General features: G+C 41.3%; 2 protein-coding genes across 2 annotated transcripts; one reads left to right on the top strand and one right to left on the bottom strand.

The window, feature by feature from the left end:
- Positions 1 to 25: 25 nt before the first annotated feature.
- Positions 26 to 6,890, top strand: cacng8b (calcium channel, voltage-dependent, gamma subunit 8b). The gene is made up of 5 exons (XM_029504071.1): positions 26 to 149; positions 861 to 1,085; positions 4,587 to 4,670; positions 5,654 to 5,794; positions 6,094 to 6,890. The coding sequence occupies exons 2-5, from the start codon at positions 863 to 865 to the stop codon at positions 6,888 to 6,890; spliced, it is 1,245 nt and encodes a 414-aa protein (XP_029359931.1). The 5' UTR covers positions 26 to 149; positions 861 to 862.
- A 5,372-nt stretch (positions 6,891 to 12,262) lies between these two features.
- Positions 12,263 to 19,704, bottom strand: cacng6b (calcium channel, voltage-dependent, gamma subunit 6b). Its single transcript, XM_029504111.1, has 5 exons — positions 19,628 to 19,704; positions 16,894 to 17,585; positions 14,225 to 14,299; positions 12,855 to 12,992; positions 12,263 to 12,631 (listed from the first exon to the last, which is right to left on the bottom strand). Exons 2-5 carry the CDS (start codon positions 17,255 to 17,257, stop codon positions 12,411 to 12,413), a joined length of 798 nt encoding a protein of 265 aa, XP_029359971.1. The 5' UTR covers positions 17,258 to 17,585; positions 19,628 to 19,704; the 3' UTR covers positions 12,263 to 12,410.

A 19,704-nucleotide genomic window follows, 5' to 3' on the forward strand; every position in this document is an offset into this window, starting at 1 on the left:
AAGACAGAGGAAAAAGTGCAAGAAAGAGAGAGGGGAGCGGGTGAAAACAGTCGATGGATGCTGTCCGGATTGAGGGGACAGCACGTTCTTCACTGACGAGGAAAAGAAAGATTTCAAAATTGAGTCGAAGGATAGAAACTCGCCGTCAGGTAAAATTTTACTTTACTTTCAAGTTTTACTTTACCGGATCAAAAGTCTGACTGTATCAGTTTAGTCAAAGCAAAAACCAAATTTTTGTTCTTAGAAATAATATATAAGTATCTTAAGTATCCATTTTAGGCAGCTGAAGTAAGTTTTCAGGCCAATGTGGTGAGCTGTAAATGAATTCAGGATTTGTTGTACATGTACATGCTATATGCGCCTTCATTGCCATTATTATAGACTTAACAGTACGAACGTGTGTATGTGAGTGCGTGTGTGTGTGCTCTGAGCTGGGGAGAGTGTCATGGTCATGAATATGGAGTAGCCACAGACTGGGAGGGTGTGAGCTGTTGTGTTTCACATCAATTTTGTCTTGTTAAGCTCAGTCAGCAGAGCCATCCAACTCTCCTCCAAGGACACATCATAAACCCACTTATGCGTCTCGTACATCTGCTTCCTCCTGGCTCTCATCTGCTTTCATCACTTCCCTCCTTTCCTCCCTCTCACTGGTGCCCCTCACCTCTTTCTGCCCCTCATGATCTCACTTGCACGTTGGCTGTCTTCTCTTATTAAACTCCACTTTCGGTGTTATTGCGAACACACTCATGCGTGGTTATCCCATTCTTACTCATTTTCTCGAACCACATGTTTATTCTTTGTCTTTCTCGTATTCAACCTTGCCCCTTCTTTCTGTCTGCCTCTAACTCCTCTCTCTCAAGGCATGGTGTGTGAGAAGGGAATCCAGATCCTTCTCACCACCGTGGGGGCATTCGCTGCCTTCGGCCTGATGACGGTGGCAATAGGGACGGATTACTGGCTGTACTCCCGTGCCCTCATCTGCAACAGCACAGCCAACATCACCCAGGATGACCCCCACAACAAGGACAAGAAGGACCCTGGAGCGCTCACCCACTCTGGACTGTGGAGGATATGCTGCCTCGAAGGTAGAGAAGAAGCTGTGGGAGACATTTTGGATTTGGTTGTTGGGATTTGGACTGATCAGGATGCATGTAGGAAGTTTGATGCCCCTAATTTCATTTTAAAGGATACAGTGAAGACTGCCATGGGGCATTACAGCTCTGGTAACATTATCCGAATACTTATTGTACTTTAGTACTTATTGTAGATTTAAATGCAGTCACACTACATCTCGTTGCCTTAAGGGCATGTTGAGATTTAACTCAAGCAGGAAAAGTAAAAAAGGAAAAGAAAAAAGTTTTTTTTTTTTTCCATGTAAGAGGGAATAGACCTGTTGAAATTACAAGTCAATATATACAAAATCATAAGATAAAAAAGTCGATCACAACTCCAATGTTCACATCATTGAGAAGCATCAAATTTGGCAACTGTGGCATGGTGTTTTGTTCAAAAGTGCCAGCCACAATGAAACAAAGTGTAACAACCATGTATAAACCAGAGCCAACAAAAAAGTCCGCCACAACCATTTGCCTACCCTGGCATGGCTGTGATAGACTCCTCAGCAGCGCTGACAGTAAGCCACAGAGCAATAACAGGACTACACAATACTGTTAACAACAAGTTAGCAAACTTTATTGTGTATTCTGTAGCTGTCACTAATGAAAACGGATGTGGAGGCCTATCATTATGATACCATACTCATTCAGCAAGGAGAGAAAAAGCCAGTTTGGAGTCAAGTTGGAGCCAGTTTGTAGGCAAAATCTTTTGAAACCTTCGGCTGGATGTGAGCTACTGTGACATCACCCGCTGGTTTGTGAACTGCTGTTTTGACGCCTCCAAGGAGGACGAGAGCATCTGGATTCTTTATCAGCTGCTACGGAGACAGCAGATGTATATTATTACTGCTGGATCATAAAAACATGAAGCCCTTCATTATAGCACAGTGTTCAATGAAGGTTTCTGTATTTAGACATCACACAATCGTATCTCTTTGACTAATCAATCAAGCTGATGGAGGTAATGACGAATCTAACTTATCAGCACTGACTGAATTGAAGTCATTGTGGTAAAAACCTTTTATCTCTGACAGAGGTGGCAAAAGTATTCTGTACTTAAGTAGAAGTACAGATACGTGTGTAAAAAAAAAAAACAAAAAAACTCTGGTACTGATTCAACTCCTTTACTCAAGTGAAAGTAAGAAAGTACAGGCTCTGAAATGTACTTTTAAAGTAAAAGTAAAAAAAAAAAAAAGTAAAAATGAATTTTTGCTGTTAATGAAACACAATACATCCTTTGATAGTTTCTGCTACAGTACAACTTGGTTCTCTCTCTACCGTCCCCTCACTCACTCGACTTCTTCCCACGGTTACCTGTCCCCAACGCTTATTCTCCCTCTTTCCCTCTCTAGTTCGTCACGTCTTTTACGTATGCTTTTACGTTGTGTTGTCATCTTAGGAGGTTTTTCTTTTATAAAAAAAGTCATGAACCTGTCTTTACAATGTAAGCATTAGAAAGCACATATTTTTGTGTATAAATGTAGGGAGTAAACGTGAAAAGTTGTCAGAAAAATAAATACTCAAGTAAAGTACGGGCAGTTAACGATCTCTCGGTTTACATTTAAACTGAGGTTGAAGTGCATCTGTCTCCAGGAAATAACTTCCTGGCTCTCCTGGCTCTCCTAGTCCTTCCTGTACTCGGTCATTTTCCAAAGCTAATATGTCCTCATCGCTAAGCTCCCTGATAGAAAAGCACCCAGTTCGAGATAAGCTTGCAGCTCTTCTGCAGTGCGCCCCACCCACTCCCTCCATTGTCTCGCTCTTTCCGTTTCTCCACTTGTTATCCCTCGTTCTCGCTCCCCCAAAAATGACTTTTCATCTTTCACTAGTTCCTCTTCTTCTTGCCTTCCCTGTTGCGTTTGGTCGTTCTCTTTGAGTCTTGTTTCTCACATTGTGGTGCAGTAAAGCAGACAGTGTCTTGGCACGGCTTAGAGGTCAAGTATCCTTGATGTCTGTGGAGTGTTCAGCCAAGATAGATGCTCAGTAGTCATGCAGTGATGCAGTGAGGTGTAGCTGGAGTGGAAATGCAGGACATGCTAGCTCTAAAAGATTTATGCCTGCGGGTGGGTGGCACATTATGCTGTGGATAGAGATGTGTGTCCTGTTGTCCTCTCCAGCAATTCTGCAGGTTTACTGAAGTTAGTGTTGCAATGAATTACCGGCCATTGAATATTTTATTTTATTTGTAGGATTTTTGTTCACAGATTTCTAAGCTTTTGAGAGATTAAATGACTTTCATTCGAGCCATTCAGGGAAAAAAAAGGATAAATCCTCCAGTGAGCAAGTATCACTATGTAAATACGTTCTTTTACTGTTCTTCAGCACAATCACAAAGTGCTCACGCTTTGCTTAAGTGTTTCCATTCTATGCTCTTTACCTGACATTTGAGGCTACTGGTCCATTTCAGATTGTTTCTTTCTAAAATATTGGCAGATTTCATAGAAAATGTCCAAATAAAGGTACTTCAATTTGCCTGGAAACCCTTTGGAGGGGACACGACCCCCCGCCAGATTCTATTCCCTGTCTGCATATAGAGCGGTTCACCTGATCAGCCATTTGTAAAATGCACTTTGCTCGTCGAGGCTTTGTATTAACAACACACCTTCGCCCAGAGGAAAATACTATAAATCCATTTTCCTGTCTATTTCTTTTACACTGAAGTATATTTAGCTCATAATATAGCTGCACCTTCATGTGAGTGCACGATTTAAAATATTTCTACCTGTGGGGTTTTCCTCTAAACACATGCTTTTATAATTTAGGACATCTGTCAAAAATGCTAACTTACATTCATCCATCACAAGGTGTAAAAAAAAAAAAAGTCTGTTGTAAAGGTGCATGAGCTTCAGAGTATGTTTCACCCAAAGCAGTCTGTTGAGCCTGTATCTGATACTGGTAACACTGATCCACGCGGCCCCCTTTGTACCTCCATCTGTTTCTTTACAGACCAACCTGTGGAAACATAGGAGCTGTGAGAAAGAGACCAGCTCATGTCACATCTGTCCATTTCTCCCTCCATCTGTGTCTCTTCATTCCATCACTCCATCTTTCTCACAATCCATCCATCAGCAACAGTGGTGTGCTGTCATCATCGTGCGTGCATCCCTCCGTTCGTCTGTCTGTCTACGTGCAAGACCCCACCGGGTACTTATCTGTCTGCCTGTGTGTCTGCATACTTGGATGCATTTACATGTTTGTATGTGATGTGACTAACTGCCGTTTCCTAAAGGAACCGTTAACCTTTGTGATGTTTTGTATGAGGATGCTGAAATGTAGCATTGGGCACATACTTTGAGCTTGGAGTAAGAAAAAAGGGGGATTTGACTGTGATGACTGTGTTCAAGTGTCAATCCGTTTGTCTCTCTGGAGGATATTTGCTGCTATGTTTTCTTAAGGTTGCAGTTATGAATTCTTGACTTTTGTTGTGTCTGGTCACAGTTTTTTTTTTTTTCCCTCCTTTTTGCATCCCAGGAGTGAAGAGAGGAGTGTGCTCTCAGATCAACCACTTCCCCGAGGATGCGGACTTTGACCATGATGGGGCAGAGTACGTCCTACGTAAGTCGATTGCAGCATTACAAGGTGTGGATGATGAGAGCGAGGGAAGCTCTACCAGGAGCCGAAGAAATGAGGAGAAAATAAGCCTAAATCTGCTCTCCATAACCTGTTAGTCCTGGTGTTTCTATTACTCATTCCTTGGACGAAAATCTCAGGAAAGAATGAACACATGAGAGTGCAGAGACAGTCATGGGAGATGGCATGCCCTGGTTGATAGTCTATGCCCTGCAGTGGTATGTTTCTGCTCCATGATATGCTGCACGTCTGCCTGTGCATACACAAGCAAAAGCTTGTGTCATGTTTACAATGTTGTGGAGACATTTTGCTGGCATTTAGGTGGCATTTTCTCTCCCGTGGCCTAGTTCTCCTCGATGTGAGGGGGGTGTTAATGTATGTTTGTATGTGAGTTGACTGCATGTGTGTGCATGTGTGTGCATGGTTGGCAGACCTCCTGAAAAGACTGAAGGCCACATGGAAAGTTTGGCTCAGTTGTGTGCTCAGAAATGTGAGTGTTTGTTTAATGGAGCAGTTTTCATTTTCTTCAGCCACCTTGTCTAGCTTCAAAACCTGGGTTGCATGGTATTGGCAGGTAATTGGCAGCTATGTGTTCGTTCTGCAGTGTAATACTGCAGTTACAGCTACATTGCAAAAGTACAGAGAACTGGTCTATCTTTTACCAAACACATGCAAACTTAATAGAGAAGTAGAGGTCAAAGAAAAAGACTGTCTTTGTAGAAGCATTTTTGCTCAATATATTGTCATATTTGTTATATTTCCCATGTGTGCCTTAAGATAAATGTCAGCAGTTGAATCCTTTTGGTGTGTATTAGCAGCAGGGGGAACTAGTAGTAGTCTGCATTAGCGGTAACTGAGAGAGAGCGACGCTGCATTTCATCCAAGAAGAATACAAGACCGGCAGAATGCAGTTTAACACAAATTTATACTCCTTTTCCTTGTTGTTTTCCCTTTGACTCTCTATTTAGGGGTAGTCAGGGCTTCCAACATCTTCCCAATCCTCAGTGCCATCCTGCTGCTTATGGGAGGGGTATGCATTGCTGCTAGTCGTTTCTATAAGAGCAAAAGAAACATCATCCTGGGGGCAGGAATCCTCTTTGTGGCTGCAGGTACGTGCATCTGTGTCTCAATACATGTGCTTACTCGTGCTCATGTCTGTCTGCATGTGTGAGTAGTTGTCTGGAAAATATCAAGTGCCATAACAGTTTTTATGCTTTGTTTGTGACTGTCAACTTGGGCTGAGACCGTTCTGTCAGTTCAATGTCGGGTTTTACATCGTCTGTCACAGCTGTCTTTACAGACTGTCGCTCATCATTGTGTCATACAAACTTTATTTGTACTGTAAGCTGGTCTGGTGGAGTCTTTTTTAGCCCTTCAGTAAATACCTTGTATTGTATTGCTATCTCAGGTCTGAGTAACATAATTGGTGTGATCGTGTACATCTCGGCTGCACTGGGGGACATCTCTCCAAAGAAGGACGAGGACAAGAAGTGGCAGTACTCCTACGGCTGGTCCTTTTACTTTGGAGGCCTGTCCTTCATCATGGCCGAGATGGTCGGGGTGCTGGCCGTCAACATCTACATTGAGAAGAACAAGGAGCTGCGTTGCCGCTCACGCACCGACATCTTCAAAAGTACCACACACGCCATGCTCCGCCTGCCCAGCTACCGCTTCCGCCGCCGATCCCGCTCCTCATCCCGTTCCACCGACCCCTCGCGCTCCCGAGACCCCTCGCCTGTAGGAGGAGGTGGGAGCAAGAACTTTGGCCTGCCCCCATCTGCGCTGCTCTCCCAGGGCCCCATTTCAGTGTCCACCCTACCAAACCCCCACTCCCGCTCTCACACAGCCCTGGCTGGAGGCGACATCTCCCTCTACACATTATCCCGTGACCCCAAACTGGGGGGTTTACCGCCCATGTATGGAACGGTGGACAGGGCCACACTCTATCAGCTCCACAACTGCTTTCCCAAAGATGGGGGTGGAGGGGGAGTGATGATGAGCGGTACTCTCCCCTCGCTTAAGTCCCACAATCCTTCAAATTCTTCCAACTCAAATGCACCGATGCCCAACTCGGTGGGCTCCGGCCCTCCACCCTTCACCTCATCCACAGTAGACAGAGAGCGTGGCATGGGGACTCTGGACAGGCTGAAGGGGGACAGGGAAAGCAACTCGAACACCCTCAATAGGAAGACAACGCCTGTGTAGAGAGAGGGAATGATGGGGGGAGCAAGGGGTGAGGGAGAGAAGAGGGAGAATGGCTGGCAGTGAAAGACGGCAGATTAGGGAGGAGCACTGTGTTTGTGTGGCTCAGCAGGAAATAGGAGAACAAACAGACAAATGAAAATGAAATGGGATATCTCTCCCTTCATGTTCACTGTTATTTAGTCTACTCTATCTCACTGAGAACAACAACAAAAAAAGAGTAATAACAGAGTGATAATAACAACAACAATGAACTTTCACAATAAAACTATTTTGATATTTTAATGTGCTAGAAATGATTTATTTTGTTAATGATCAAACGCAATTACCCTTGGGCTATTATGAAAATGTTCCACATTTTTCGTGCAATATTACTGCTAATTTAACCACATCATTATTAAATGTAAAATTGTTGTTGTGATTATTCTTAGCGTTATTACAGGCTAGCTGTATTTGCAAACACCATAGTTTGGAATGAAATCTTAATTTTTGTGCTTTGTTTTGATTCTCTTTCGTTTTAGATCTTGACAACTTTTACTGTGAATTTCTTCCATGCACAGCCTCTGGGATTGTCGGTGAGCTGTGTGTAACTGTCATGCATGAGTGTGCACAATATGTGGGAGAATGAGAACTTCTATTATTTTTCCTTAACCCTCACATTATATGATTTTCATTTATAACATGAAGTCAGATGTGAATACTGTAAATTGTCTTCCAATACTGATACAGAAAGAAATGCAACAATAATGTGAGTGACTGAGACAACTGACAAACTTCATTGTTATTACGAGTCTTGAGTTTTCTATGGGCCTCTGTTCGTCTTATTTCCATTCTAATCAGTGTTAACAGTAGTACTTGTAGGTATAGTCGTGTTGAAGATGTTCGTTCTTGGGCATTAACAGAAACCTCTGGCTGGAGGAAGCAGAAAAAAGAGACATAGTATAATACATTTGTACAGAATCAGGTAAAGATTGTTGCCTGAGCAAAAAAAAAAAATATATATATATATATATATATATTAAAAAAAAGAATCATTTTTTCTATGAAGAGTCCCAAAGTGGCACATGCAACTCGTCATTTTCAGTGGCAAAAAATACAATATGTATATGTGGGTTGAAAGGGTTTAAAAAAAAAAAAAAAAAAAAAAACACTAGAGAGAAAAACTTTTGGAAAAATAGCTGTACATTGTAATTTAAGCATTCATATATTTGTAACGTCTACCAATATGTTTCAGGCCCACTGTTCAGACCGGGTATGCAGTTTGGGCAGGGCGGATACGGCTCGAGGGTTTTGTTCCTGGTGTCCTCCCAGGATTTGGGTTGGGTGGTGTCATCTGCCCGCCCTATGGCGCCACTCTTGGCTGCTCCCCTGCCCATATTTGGTCACATGATCAGTGTTTCTCATACTTTGTCACATGACCAATAACAGATTCACCACACAGACGGTCCCTTAACCTCCCCAACGATTGCTTTCACTGTGCTTCCCCTGTGACTGTGGACTCCTGCGTCTGGACTCCAACCTGTTCTGTTTATGTTGATGAGAATGTGAAGACGTGTAGCCCCACCCCCACCCCACGTCTCTTTTAAATGAACCACAGTGGCGGCAGATCCGGGTTGAAACCAAGAACACACCTCCTACATGACATGATGAAGAAACAAAAGAACAACCAGATGCTTCCAGATTCTATATATTTTCATTTCTTTGATTTCACTTCAGAAAAAGAAAAAATGTGATAAAACTGCACACAGATAGCATTTATGTGGGCAATATGAATAGTATGTAGTTGAGAATAGATATATCTAGACAAATGATTATGGTTTATCTAAATGTGTGATAAACTTAAACACTGTACTGCACGAAGTTTATAAAAAAAACAAACAACAATAACAGACATATTCACAGACTTCTGTCTTTTGTTTTTTTGTTTTTTTTGCTGAGGAAGAATTTGGGGTCTCCCATGAAGAACAGCCTGAGCACATAAATGTGTTTTGAATATCCCTCAAGATTATTGGTTGACGGGCTACAGCAGCTGTGGAAGAGGTATTCTTAGTTGTAGCAGATGTCATTCTCCATTACAAGTCCTGCATCAAGGATGCCTCCACTCAGGAATATGTTTTGAGCGTTGCTCCTTCACTTGAGTGCTTGAGCTTAACTCTGCAGGATGACATCTGGGCAGAGATTGATACTAGAAACTCACCTTAAATCTCAGTTTACGAATATACAAGATGAGTGTGATGTTGAAACTGTCCTGTGCATCCATATGAGAGGGAAGCATTTTGTTCTGCAGTTAAACTTTTGAATTAGAGGGATGTGGATGCAAGTTTAAATACTTTAAACTTTTTTTTGTTTCTGTTTTTTTTTTTTTTTTTGCGCTTAGAAATTATATCAGATATAAATTATGATTTAAATAGGAGAACATATAATTCTTGAAACATATATACAAAAGTCCATCTATATGTGTAGAACAAAAATACTGACTAATAGACAAACCTAAAAATTTGTATCAAAGTACAGTACGTAACCTCTCCACCACTGGACTATAACACACAAACAGTTCATCACTGGTGAGCAAACGTTTTTCTTATAAGCAAAAGAAGTTCAAGGACTCTTTGGTAATCTTTGGCATGCTGTGATGCTAAAAGACACTGTCAGACCTGAGGCTCATAAAATTTATTTATGAATAGCGCCAGATGGGTGGTGATTAGCCAAGAAGGATAATGAAAATCAACTGAAAGTTAATTCAGAGTGCTCTTCTCCGACCACTGTCCTTCCTGAGTACAATGTGTGTTTTTTGTTTTTTTTTAATAGTCCCATCTGGTTCCTCATGCATGATTTTGCATGAATAATTAAAAAAAGCTGTCATTGTCTGCTTTGGTCACTTGACCTCACTGGTGGGAGGGAGGAATATGGAATATCTTTCAGAGAGGATCAAACTCCAAGAGAGTCCAAGAGTACCCTGAGAGAGTAAAGATAATGCAGATAGGTTTGGACAACAGGGAGGCGGTGTCACATCCTTGACAGGGAGTCTGAGATTCTTAGTAGTGCTCCTGGACCTAGAGGATTAGTTATCTGCAGGACTCTTCCCTGCTATTATCATACCTTCTGCAATAGTTACATGCTCACTGATGCAGTGATGATATTTTCGATGAGGAATTCTAAGAGTCTGCCAAAGCAAACTCGTTTCAAACCTGGCATTGTCCTTTATCACGGTCTGAAAAAATGTTGTCACTTATATTTGTGGTAAAATATCACTCATAAGAGTTTCACTTCCAATTTACAAGTCCTTTATCAAGAATTCCAGGAAGCCCATTTCCATTTGCAAACATGTACTAGTGTCCATGCAGACAGTCTCAGTAGAACTATTAACAGCTATATATACAACCAGGATAATGTGTCATGTGGATTCAGTTTCTGCCTACTGGGAGTTGACAGCATGTTTGTGTGTGTTAAAGTGAGCATGTGAGCAAATGTGACTGTCCAGATGCCACTAAAATCCAGCTGTGACAAAGTTATGAAGACATTTTTGAGTTGATCAGTTGTGCGTATTGATGTGGGGGGAAGTGAGGAGTGGAGGAGTTCTCACCCCCCTCCCCAGAGACATCAGAGAAAGTGGTGCACTGAGGTCAGGAGTGGAGAAGAAGAGGAGAGGGCGCAGAGGGCACGGAGGTATGAGGATAGGCCGACGGGGGGTACATCGTTGAAATTCAAGGGTAAGGTTTCCTAACCTCTGCAGTGAAATGCATTGCAATGAGCTCTGGTCTAATTATAGAGCAGCAGGTTTGGAGCGGGGGGCGTGTTTGGCAGAGAGGTTAGGAGTCACACTGTGCAGGGGTGAAAATGGGGTAAAGTTTGAGGGCAGACAGGGTCTTATGCCAACAAATAAGGGAGGCCATGATTGTTTGTCAAATCCCTTTAATGAAAAGCAGAACTTGTGTCTGCATACTGTCCTGTATGCAGACACAAGTCCAAATGAGTAAAATCTATATCAGGGAAAATATAATTTCTTCGTGGAGACAAAAGTTAAGCATCCTATGACACAAAATGTATATTGGCTACATACATGTTTCTAATAAAGGGACTGACATGAAATCAACAAACAAGGAACCTTTACAAAATATAAACAAATTCATTTCATGTACAGAGTTGATCTTACAAATGGAGTCCATAAAATAGTTTGATATACAAAACGGTATTTGAATCTCTTATCACAGTTGATTTCATCCATCTTACATTCATATACTAAAGCAACATTCACCCAATAGTTGTAAAACACACACAAGTAATAAATAATGGCAACTATAGCCTCTTTGTTACTAAGTATTAGGTGTAAAAAATGCTGTGTAGGACTGACTGCTAGAATATTAATGACACTGATTTCATAAGGTAAAATATAACAGATATCAGTAAATACTTGTTACTATTAAGTGAATATTTCTATAATGGAGCTGTTTTCATTTTCTTCGAGGCTGTTACTCAGCCACCTTGTCTAGCTTCATGGTATTGGTAGGTAATTGGCAGCCCTGTGTTCATTCTGCAGTGTAATACTGCAGTTACAGCTACATTACAAAACTACAGAGAACTGCAGCGAATACTAAGTTCTTTGTTTCTGTGGCTTTGTTGTGATGCTTCTGAAATTGAGACTGTGAAAGACAGCTTAGAGGTTTAAAAGGTGCAAGGTTCAATTAATAATACGCATTCCAAATCTTTTCATTCACTTACACATTTTTTGCTTTTTCATCAAGTCATAGTTTTGTAAAACAAAATTTTTACATTCAGATTCAGCCCCCCTATGTTATCTGATAATGTTGAGCATTGTCTTTTTCTAACCACCGTTTTCCTGGATCACCTGAACATGGAGGATGACTTTACATTTGAAAATCAAATAACTTTTGTGTTGACTTTACAAACCTCATCTGCATCTGTTCACTAATGGGATAATAGTTCATTTTCAAGCATTAAAATTTATGTAAATTTACATTGAAATGTAAGGTGAAATGAAAGGCAAACACAAATAAAATAGGCTATAACAGGCTATAGCCAGGAGCCAGGAGAGCCCAAGAAAAGTGCATAGGCATGTTGAGCTGTAGTCAAAATACAATTTCATTATTGTAATAATTGAAAAAAATGCAATTTATTATAAATGATTTTCCACCTACACATCTTGTCACATTTTTTTTTTGTAATTTTGTAATGTAAAATATATTTGCTCTACCTATGCACAACACAAAACTAGATATATAGGTTGTGCAATTTTAGGCAAGTTAACAAGCCTCCATCTATTTTTCTACAAAAAAAAAAAAAAAAAAAAAAAAAAAACCCAACAAGACTAATTATAGCCTAAATGAAAGAGCTTTCTCATGTGCTGTTGGCTTTTCTTATGTTTGATTAAGACCTAGTATGACCTCTCTGACAAATTAAATGCCAAGAGCAAGCTCATGGTTAGTGTCATCAGGAAATGAGCTCTCATGGAGGCCCTCAAGCGCTTCATCAAGATAATCATTTTGAGATTTCATAATTCGTGTGCTAGGTGGCGCTGTTCTTGTGTGGCAAGCATTTCTGCCAGGGGCTGAAAGGAAGAGAGAGGATGACAAAGAGAAAACCTCCAAAAATAAGAGTGACTCCAGCTGAACCTACAGAGGCCACTGACCAGGAGAGCTCGTGGTGTAACGGTACGGTATGGTCACTGGAGAGTAAGGCCAGCACAGACTGGTGGAATATCAGGATTGACAGAAGGATCAGTACGCCTGAACAAAGGGAAGGGAGTGAATAAAAAAAAAAAAAAAAAAACAACTATGAATACATCACAACATTTTAAAACAAGGTGCCCTCTAAGCCATGAAAAATATTTAAATACGATTGACGATAAAGATCAAATAGAAATGATCTTAACACACATCAGTTTATATGGGACATTCCCATGCTTCAGGGCAAAAAGGTTCACTCTTCCTCTCTACAGTTGAGTTATACCTGATAGGATGAAACAGAAGGCAGCTGGCTTGAGAAAAAAGCGCACTCCTTTGCTCAGCGACATGACAATACAGATGGACCCCATGACCATCATGGTGAGACTCAAAAGGGCCACGATAGCTGCTGCAAGATTCAAGTCTGTAAAAGAGAACAAAGAGACATGAATGATGGCGACATAATAAGAGTATAAAGATGTGTGTAAGATTTTAGGAAAATAGATGTTGCTCAAGCTTTCACCTGTAACTGACTGCAGATGCACTGAGATAGAAAAATGCTGTGGATTGTGCCTCTTCTCGTCGCTGCTTCTGTTTTTTGTTTTTTTATTATTATTTATATTTTGGCAATGTAAACCTGAACAGGTGCAACCCAAAAAGCAGACCCACATTTCATAAAAGCCAGTGCCAGGTGTGTCTTTCCACACACCACCACTCAGGCATTTTATTAATTTATATACAGATAAAACAGATAAAAGCTTTAGGAAAGAGACTTGTTAGTGAAAAGAAGAAGAAGCCAGATACCGCTTTTTATTGATTCACAATAAAAAGCGGTATAATAAGACTAGTATAATTGCGGCTTTGTTTTTTGTGTGTGTGACGGATTGAAAGATTAACTTTTCAGCTAGCGTGCCACTGTGAGTTTGGCAGTCATGAATTAGCGTGAAATGAACAGATTATTTAACGATTGTCATAAAATTTGATTCAGTTATTCACAAGCCTGTGAGAATGACTTGTGGGAACTAATGGAAAGTGTGTATAGAAAACATTATAATCACTTGGCATCAGCATGTTGGCATGGCATTTTTAGCATTTTAATATATAGATGTTGAGTCTTTCAGCTGTTAGCATGCCATTAGGCCATTTATGGCAGCCATTGGTTTATGATTCATGGACAATTTAGAAGCTACAAGATGACCATAAATGGTTTGGGGATAAATTAAATCAAGACACCCCTGTAATAGTTTCGACACTAACTAAGCATATTCATCTGCTTCTGTTATTTGAATTGTTACGTTTAGCTAAAAACCGTTCACTTAGTGTGTATCACATGTCGATGAAATGTATCAAGAAAGAAGTTTTCAGAGGAGATAAGGGTGATTCTAAGTTCACTGTGATGTAACTACCAAGAGCTCAAACTGCACTGAAGGCAGTGGCTCCTGGGATGGGAAGGTAAACACATTAATCAGTGTGAGAGCTTAGGGGTTTGTTCTGGAAAATGGGTGGCAGCAGAAGTTAATGAGCTAAAACATGCAAAAACTATCAGGATGGTCTGTGAGCACAGGGCTGAACATCTTTATATTGATGCTGGATGCTGGCTAACTGTTAGTACGTATCTGTATGTCAGAAATTGCAGGGGAAGATATGATGTCTCACTCCTGGTAGTTGTTTTCTTGAATATGACTGCATTCTCCCCAGAGGTGAAGAATTTGAAGTAGGTGCAGTTTGTCTCTGTGGGTAAAAAGAAAAGAGATAAGTGCTACAGACACAGACACACACACACACACACACACACACACACACACACACTCACTCTACGTATGGCTGCTGGTCTTCTATGATGTGCCTACTATGCATCCATACTCGCTGTCCTTCCAGGCATCATTCCTATTTATATCCAAGTGTTGAGCATTAGCTGGAATATCCAGAGACACACATTGCTAAACACACACACACACACACACACAAACACTGCCAAGCACTGCACATATGGTGCCGCCAGAGAGGGTGAGAGACAGCAAAACACTGAGGGTGAATGGCAGAGGGGAGGAAGGAATGGGAGACAGAGAGAAGGGGCAGATGGAGGTTAGAAATGGAGAGGCCCAGGAAGAGGATATGTGGGGCCAAAGATGAAGAGGGAAGCAAGAAATATGGATAAAAGCTCAGAGAGAGAGAGAGAGAGAGAGAGAGAGAGAGAGAGAGAGAGCGAGAGACGGCGTGGAAAAGGACGAGTAAGGCCGGTGGTGAGTGAAGGGGAAAAGGGAAGGGAGCCACAGATGGAAAAGGAGGTGAGGGGAGCAGGAGATGTCAAGAGGGGGAGGAAGCACAGAGGGGTTGGTTAATACTGCATTAGACACACTTCTCCCTCCGTCCATGTCTGTCCCTCTTCCTCATTTCCCCCTCTCTATATTTAGACAAAAACTGTGAAGTAGTCAGATTCCACTTGGCTTCACAAGCACATAGTGATGACTTCGATTGGCTGAACATTATGTGGTCCAAAGTGACCACATGCTTGCACACGCTCGCAAATTTACCACATAAATGTTTATGTCGGGGAAAATACGTAAACATTTTTATAAAAGTCGACCCAGACATTTATCAACCTACTCATTTCTTTTTCGCACATTATGGTATCATAGTCAACTGGTTTTGCTTTTGCTAGCCCTGCTGAGGCTGTAATTATTGAGCTGTCATGTTCCTCTCCAGCAGGCAGCAAAGATGGATAACTGGTCTTCAGATGACAGGCGCAGCATCAGCGTGCTGCACTTTGCTTGGGACATGAGCCAAAGGCATGTAAACAGGGATGTGACAGAGAGAAGCAGAGATGGCAAAAACAGTTGTTTTCCTCCAAACATGGGGAGCCCACGGCCATCTGCAACAGGCAGCGTGGGCCAACAGTGTGAGAAAGATTGTCAGAAGCATACTGGCTGCATTCACACACTAACAGGCCATCTTGGAAGTGCAGAGATATATTGTAGCTTGTGGGAAAAAGCGTGAAATGTAGGTCTTGTGACGGGAAAGATGAATTAGTCCATGAAAACTGATTATAAAACAATCCAGTGACACACCAGTCAAGGAGATGTATTGGAATTTTATTTTGTGCTCATATATATGATGTTATAGTGAATTGTTGCTGGATGAGGAAATTTCTTTTGTGTCTTCAGCGCTTTGTTGCATCTCCAAAAATTCCCTGAGACAAGAACTGATCCCAGGAGCAGCTCCTCATAAAGCCTGCCATGCCGTGCCCATCTCTATCTTACAATACCTGCATCTCGGTTTCTGACTCTTTTCAGACAGAAATAGGTCACCGTGCATATAATTGACGCACACAGAAGAACGTAACCAGGATCAAGTTGAATAAAGTGTTTTTAGAACAGCGCTGTCACGACGCTTAACATGGATGCTCATCAACACAATAAACCTGTATCCTTTATCACCTGTCTGCGTTGAGTGCGCGACAGATGTGAAGAGAAGAGAAGTGAAGAGAAAAGCTTAAAATTAAAAATGCTGAGACAACGAGACAACATTATGAATCACAAGGACAGTGTTATGTAATGTCGTCCCTACATGCAGCTTTGTGTGGTTACAGTAGGAGAACAATGGAAAACAGCTTTAGTGGCATCTTTTCCACAAGATCTGTTTCCAACTATCGTATTTCTTTAATGATTCAATGTGCACATTATATGTAGGATGACCTAGATACATATGTATGCAGGCAGCTTCACAGACTCTACTATCCTCCGTCTATTCCTTTGCAAGGTTATAGTGGATACAGATAAGCAGAATGCAGACACAATATGTCAAATTTCAGAAATGTGTTGATGACAATGCTTCATTATGTTTAAGGAACGCAAATTATTTAGATTTAAACCTATGGCATCTTGATTTCACTTGGTGTCTCATGGGTTCAGATGAAAGTCCTACAGATGCAAGCGTATTCCCAGAGGCCATACACCATATTAGTTATGCCTGCTCCCTCTGTTTTCACATCACTGATGATTGCAAAGAAATGCACATGTTTTTTTCCTCGATGTCAACAACTTACAGCTTCTCAGAAGTATCTCTTCCACCCTTTTCTATCAGCTCACTTTCACACTGATGCATGTTCTTCAGTATGGAGGGAGTCTTAATGTAGACTTGCGTCGCTGGGCAATTCAGTTTGCAGAAAAGCAGACATAAGCAGACAGTCAGAGAAACATTGAACAGACACATTCCCTCCAGAATCCTCACCTGCTCACCTCACAAAGAGTACAAAGAGGGTGAGGGGGGACAAATGAGCAAAAACTCACACGATCTCACACAGATATACTGGCCACAGGCCTCACCTCCAGGTAGTTCTGCAGGGCCACAGCTTGTCCTCTCTGGGTCGATGTCAGCCACCCACAGGGTGCGGATGCAGCCCTTCCACAGGCCATAGTGGGCCATCTGGCAAGTCTGGTTGCCACTGAAATTCTTGGGTTGGGCAAGCTCCACCCAAAACTCTGTCCCCACACCCAAAACCGTCAGGGTCACACCAATGATAGACACGAAGAAAGCCAGCTTGATCTTCCCTTCCTGGCTGTCACTTATCTTGTGGATCCGCCTCTGTCCCCTTCCTCCTTTCATTCCACCCAGACCCCCACCTTGTCCAGCCCCGGCGACTCCAATGCGACCTTCCTCATCCTGCTGTACAAAGAAGTTGGACCACATACTCTCAAATGGCCAGGCCTGACCAGAAGGACCAGGGGATGGGCCAACAAACGTGGGCTAAATATTACCCGAATATATGTTTATAATAATAGATAATAAAAGGTGAAAAAGATGTAAGGAAGAGATTCTCAGGTTAGATAGAGTGTTTCTTCAGGAAGGATAAACATGTATTGAAATAAAGGAGACACAGCTATGAACTTTCCTGTTACAAAAAGAGATTTGATTGAAGCTACAATGAAGTCGGGGTGTGAATGAAGTAGGTATTGATAGAATGAGAAGAGATGGAGGCAGGACCAGGAGGGCCAGTGTTTGTGTTTTGTCCAATCCACTAAAATAGAGAAATGAAAGAGAAAGATGAGAGATCATTCAGCATATGCTTCACATGAGCAAAATCCTTTCATCACCAGTGTGATTGTAATTTACAAAAGCTTCATCAGCATCTACACAATCCCCTCCTAAAAGCCATATGATTCACTCTCAGCCAATAAGCCATATGGTGTTTTCCTGAAAGGCAGATTTTGCTTCAGAGATAGAAACAATTTTGTTGAATGAACAAATGGAGTTGTTTGGTATGAGGTCAAGGTGAGAGATTACTCCATGGTGCCAGACAAAACCACCCATCTTCTATTTTCCCAAAGGAGCTGACAGCAGATCTCATCCCAGAGCAGGTAAACTATCTCTGGCTGAGAGGCACATCACCTATGATCTAAAGGGATAACAAGTTACCATAAATACCTCCCATCCTGCATCATGTGTATCAGAAAAGACTGAATCTTCAGAAACATGTTGAGTGTGTTTCAGTGTGTGTAGCTTACACACTGTAGCTTACGCACAGTTTCAGTTATTCCAAACTGTGAGTAAGTTTAAACAACATGAGTGACGGGGTGCACCGGTGTCGCCACTCTGCGCAGGGCGCATGGGAGGTGATAATTCAAGCCTGAACCCTCTGACAGAGTGGGGGCTGCAATAATTAACTCAGTCCAACAGGTCACATAGTGGGGGCCAGCGGTTAGGAGGGCAGCACCAACCGGCCACACACAGTTGGTAGATCACTTAATTCAGAGCTTTGTGCTGACAGCATCAGAGGTTTTATATAGGCAGGGAGCTACGTTAACCCACTCAGAGTATCATCTTTTATACAATATTAGTATATACACAGTGTAAACATAAGAAGCAGTGCACAACTTCTAACCCTAACCCTAGAAATGACAGTTTCTTTGGATATACATTTTGAAATTATTTCCTGCATAGTATTATAAAGATGGTCAAAAGTAAGGCCTTTCTAAACAGAAATATATATATATATATATCCCAAACAGGAGACTTCAGAAATTATTTAGAGCAGAGTTAATTATATAATTGATAAGATGAAAACAAAAACTTTCAAGAAACTGTTTTGATACAAGATTTGCTCCTTTATTCTGTTTTGTGTTATTGTAAACTTAAAATCTCTGAAACTGATCAGCTTTTGCTTTTGGAAGTGACTCCTTTAATCAGATAAGAGATGAATTTGATTGAATACTATGTACTTCTACTGGTAGGGCTATTTTGTTCAATAATCTTATGGAAGCTCTCTGTCTGTCTAAAAAATCAAGCTAATGTTCATGTTTGTGCTGCAAAAGCAGAATGAATTGTTTTCATTTACTGTTCATCTGTGAAACATGGAGCTTGTGTGAGAGCTGGTGTTTCTTTGAAGATTAGTGGTCTGTGCTTTTCACCTTTTTCTGATCATTAATGGATAGTAGAAATGTCTTCAACAATAACACATAACAAAGATCTTTATCAACATAATATTTTTGCTGTCAAAAGTATACTAACAATAATTCTGATTTATTGCTGTAAAACTAACTGACAGTAAGATTTGTAAAGAGATGTAATTGTCTTATCTGACACGCTAACATGTCTCTGATTAACTAATACTTTGGAATAGCAGCAATGCATTAAAATACTGCTCCAATATTAACTGTAATGAACATCAAGACTTCAGCTGCTGACGGCAAAGTCAGTGATCACACAATTACAAAACTCGACCACATTACATCCATATTAACCAGGATGATCAGAGGGGTTAAAGAACAATGGGGGCAGATAACAAATGCAAACCTTACTTTGTAATGAAGGATTATCCAGATCTGTACTGAGACATGTCTATGTTGTTTATAATGGATCAAAAACTATGGTGCACTGACTGCAGCTCCACAGCAGCTGAGCAGAGGGTCAGCTTGTACATACGGGCAGTTTTATGGTGTGCAAAAAGGGAACCCTCAAAATCAGTTGACCAACAGCAGCCCTCGCCATCTGTTTGACACATGGGCAGAAGAAAGCAACAACTAACTAACGCACTGGAGTGAAAAGAAGAATAAGTCTGACCTGTTTGGTGGTGTTGCTCAGTTCAGGAGGAAGAGACGCTTGAAACTTAACAGAGGGGGCGAGTGGTGATGGGAGAG

This window comes from Echeneis naucrates, chromosome 6 (assembly GCF_900963305.1).
Source record: "Echeneis naucrates chromosome 6, fEcheNa1.1, whole genome shotgun sequence".
NCBI lineage: Eukaryota > Metazoa > Chordata > Actinopteri > Carangiformes > Echeneidae > Echeneis > Echeneis naucrates.

Coding starts and splice junctions, on each gene's coding strand:
- cacng8b (XM_029504071.1), top strand. CDS start 863: ATGGTGTGTGAGAAGGGAATCCAGATCCTTCTCACCACCGTGGGGGCA. Junction 4,671..5,653: donor TGGGGCAGAGTACGTCCTAC/GTAAGTCGATTG, acceptor CTCTCTATTTAG/GGGTAGTCAGGGCTTCCAAC. Junction 5,795..6,093: donor AATCCTCTTTGTGGCTGCAG/GTACGTGCATCT, acceptor TTGCTATCTCAG/GTCTGAGTAACATAATTGGT.
- cacng6b (XM_029504111.1), bottom strand. CDS start 17,257: ATGTGGTCCAACTTCTTTGTACAGCAGGATGAGGAAGGTCGCATTGGA. Junction 14,300..16,893: donor CCCTGCAGAACTACCTGGAG/GTGAGGCCTGTG, acceptor TTTTACCCACAG/AGACAAACTGCACCTACTTC. Junction 12,632..12,854: donor CTTCTGTTTCATCCTATCAG/GTATAACTCAAC, acceptor CCCTTTGTTCAG/GCGTACTGATCCTTCTGTCA.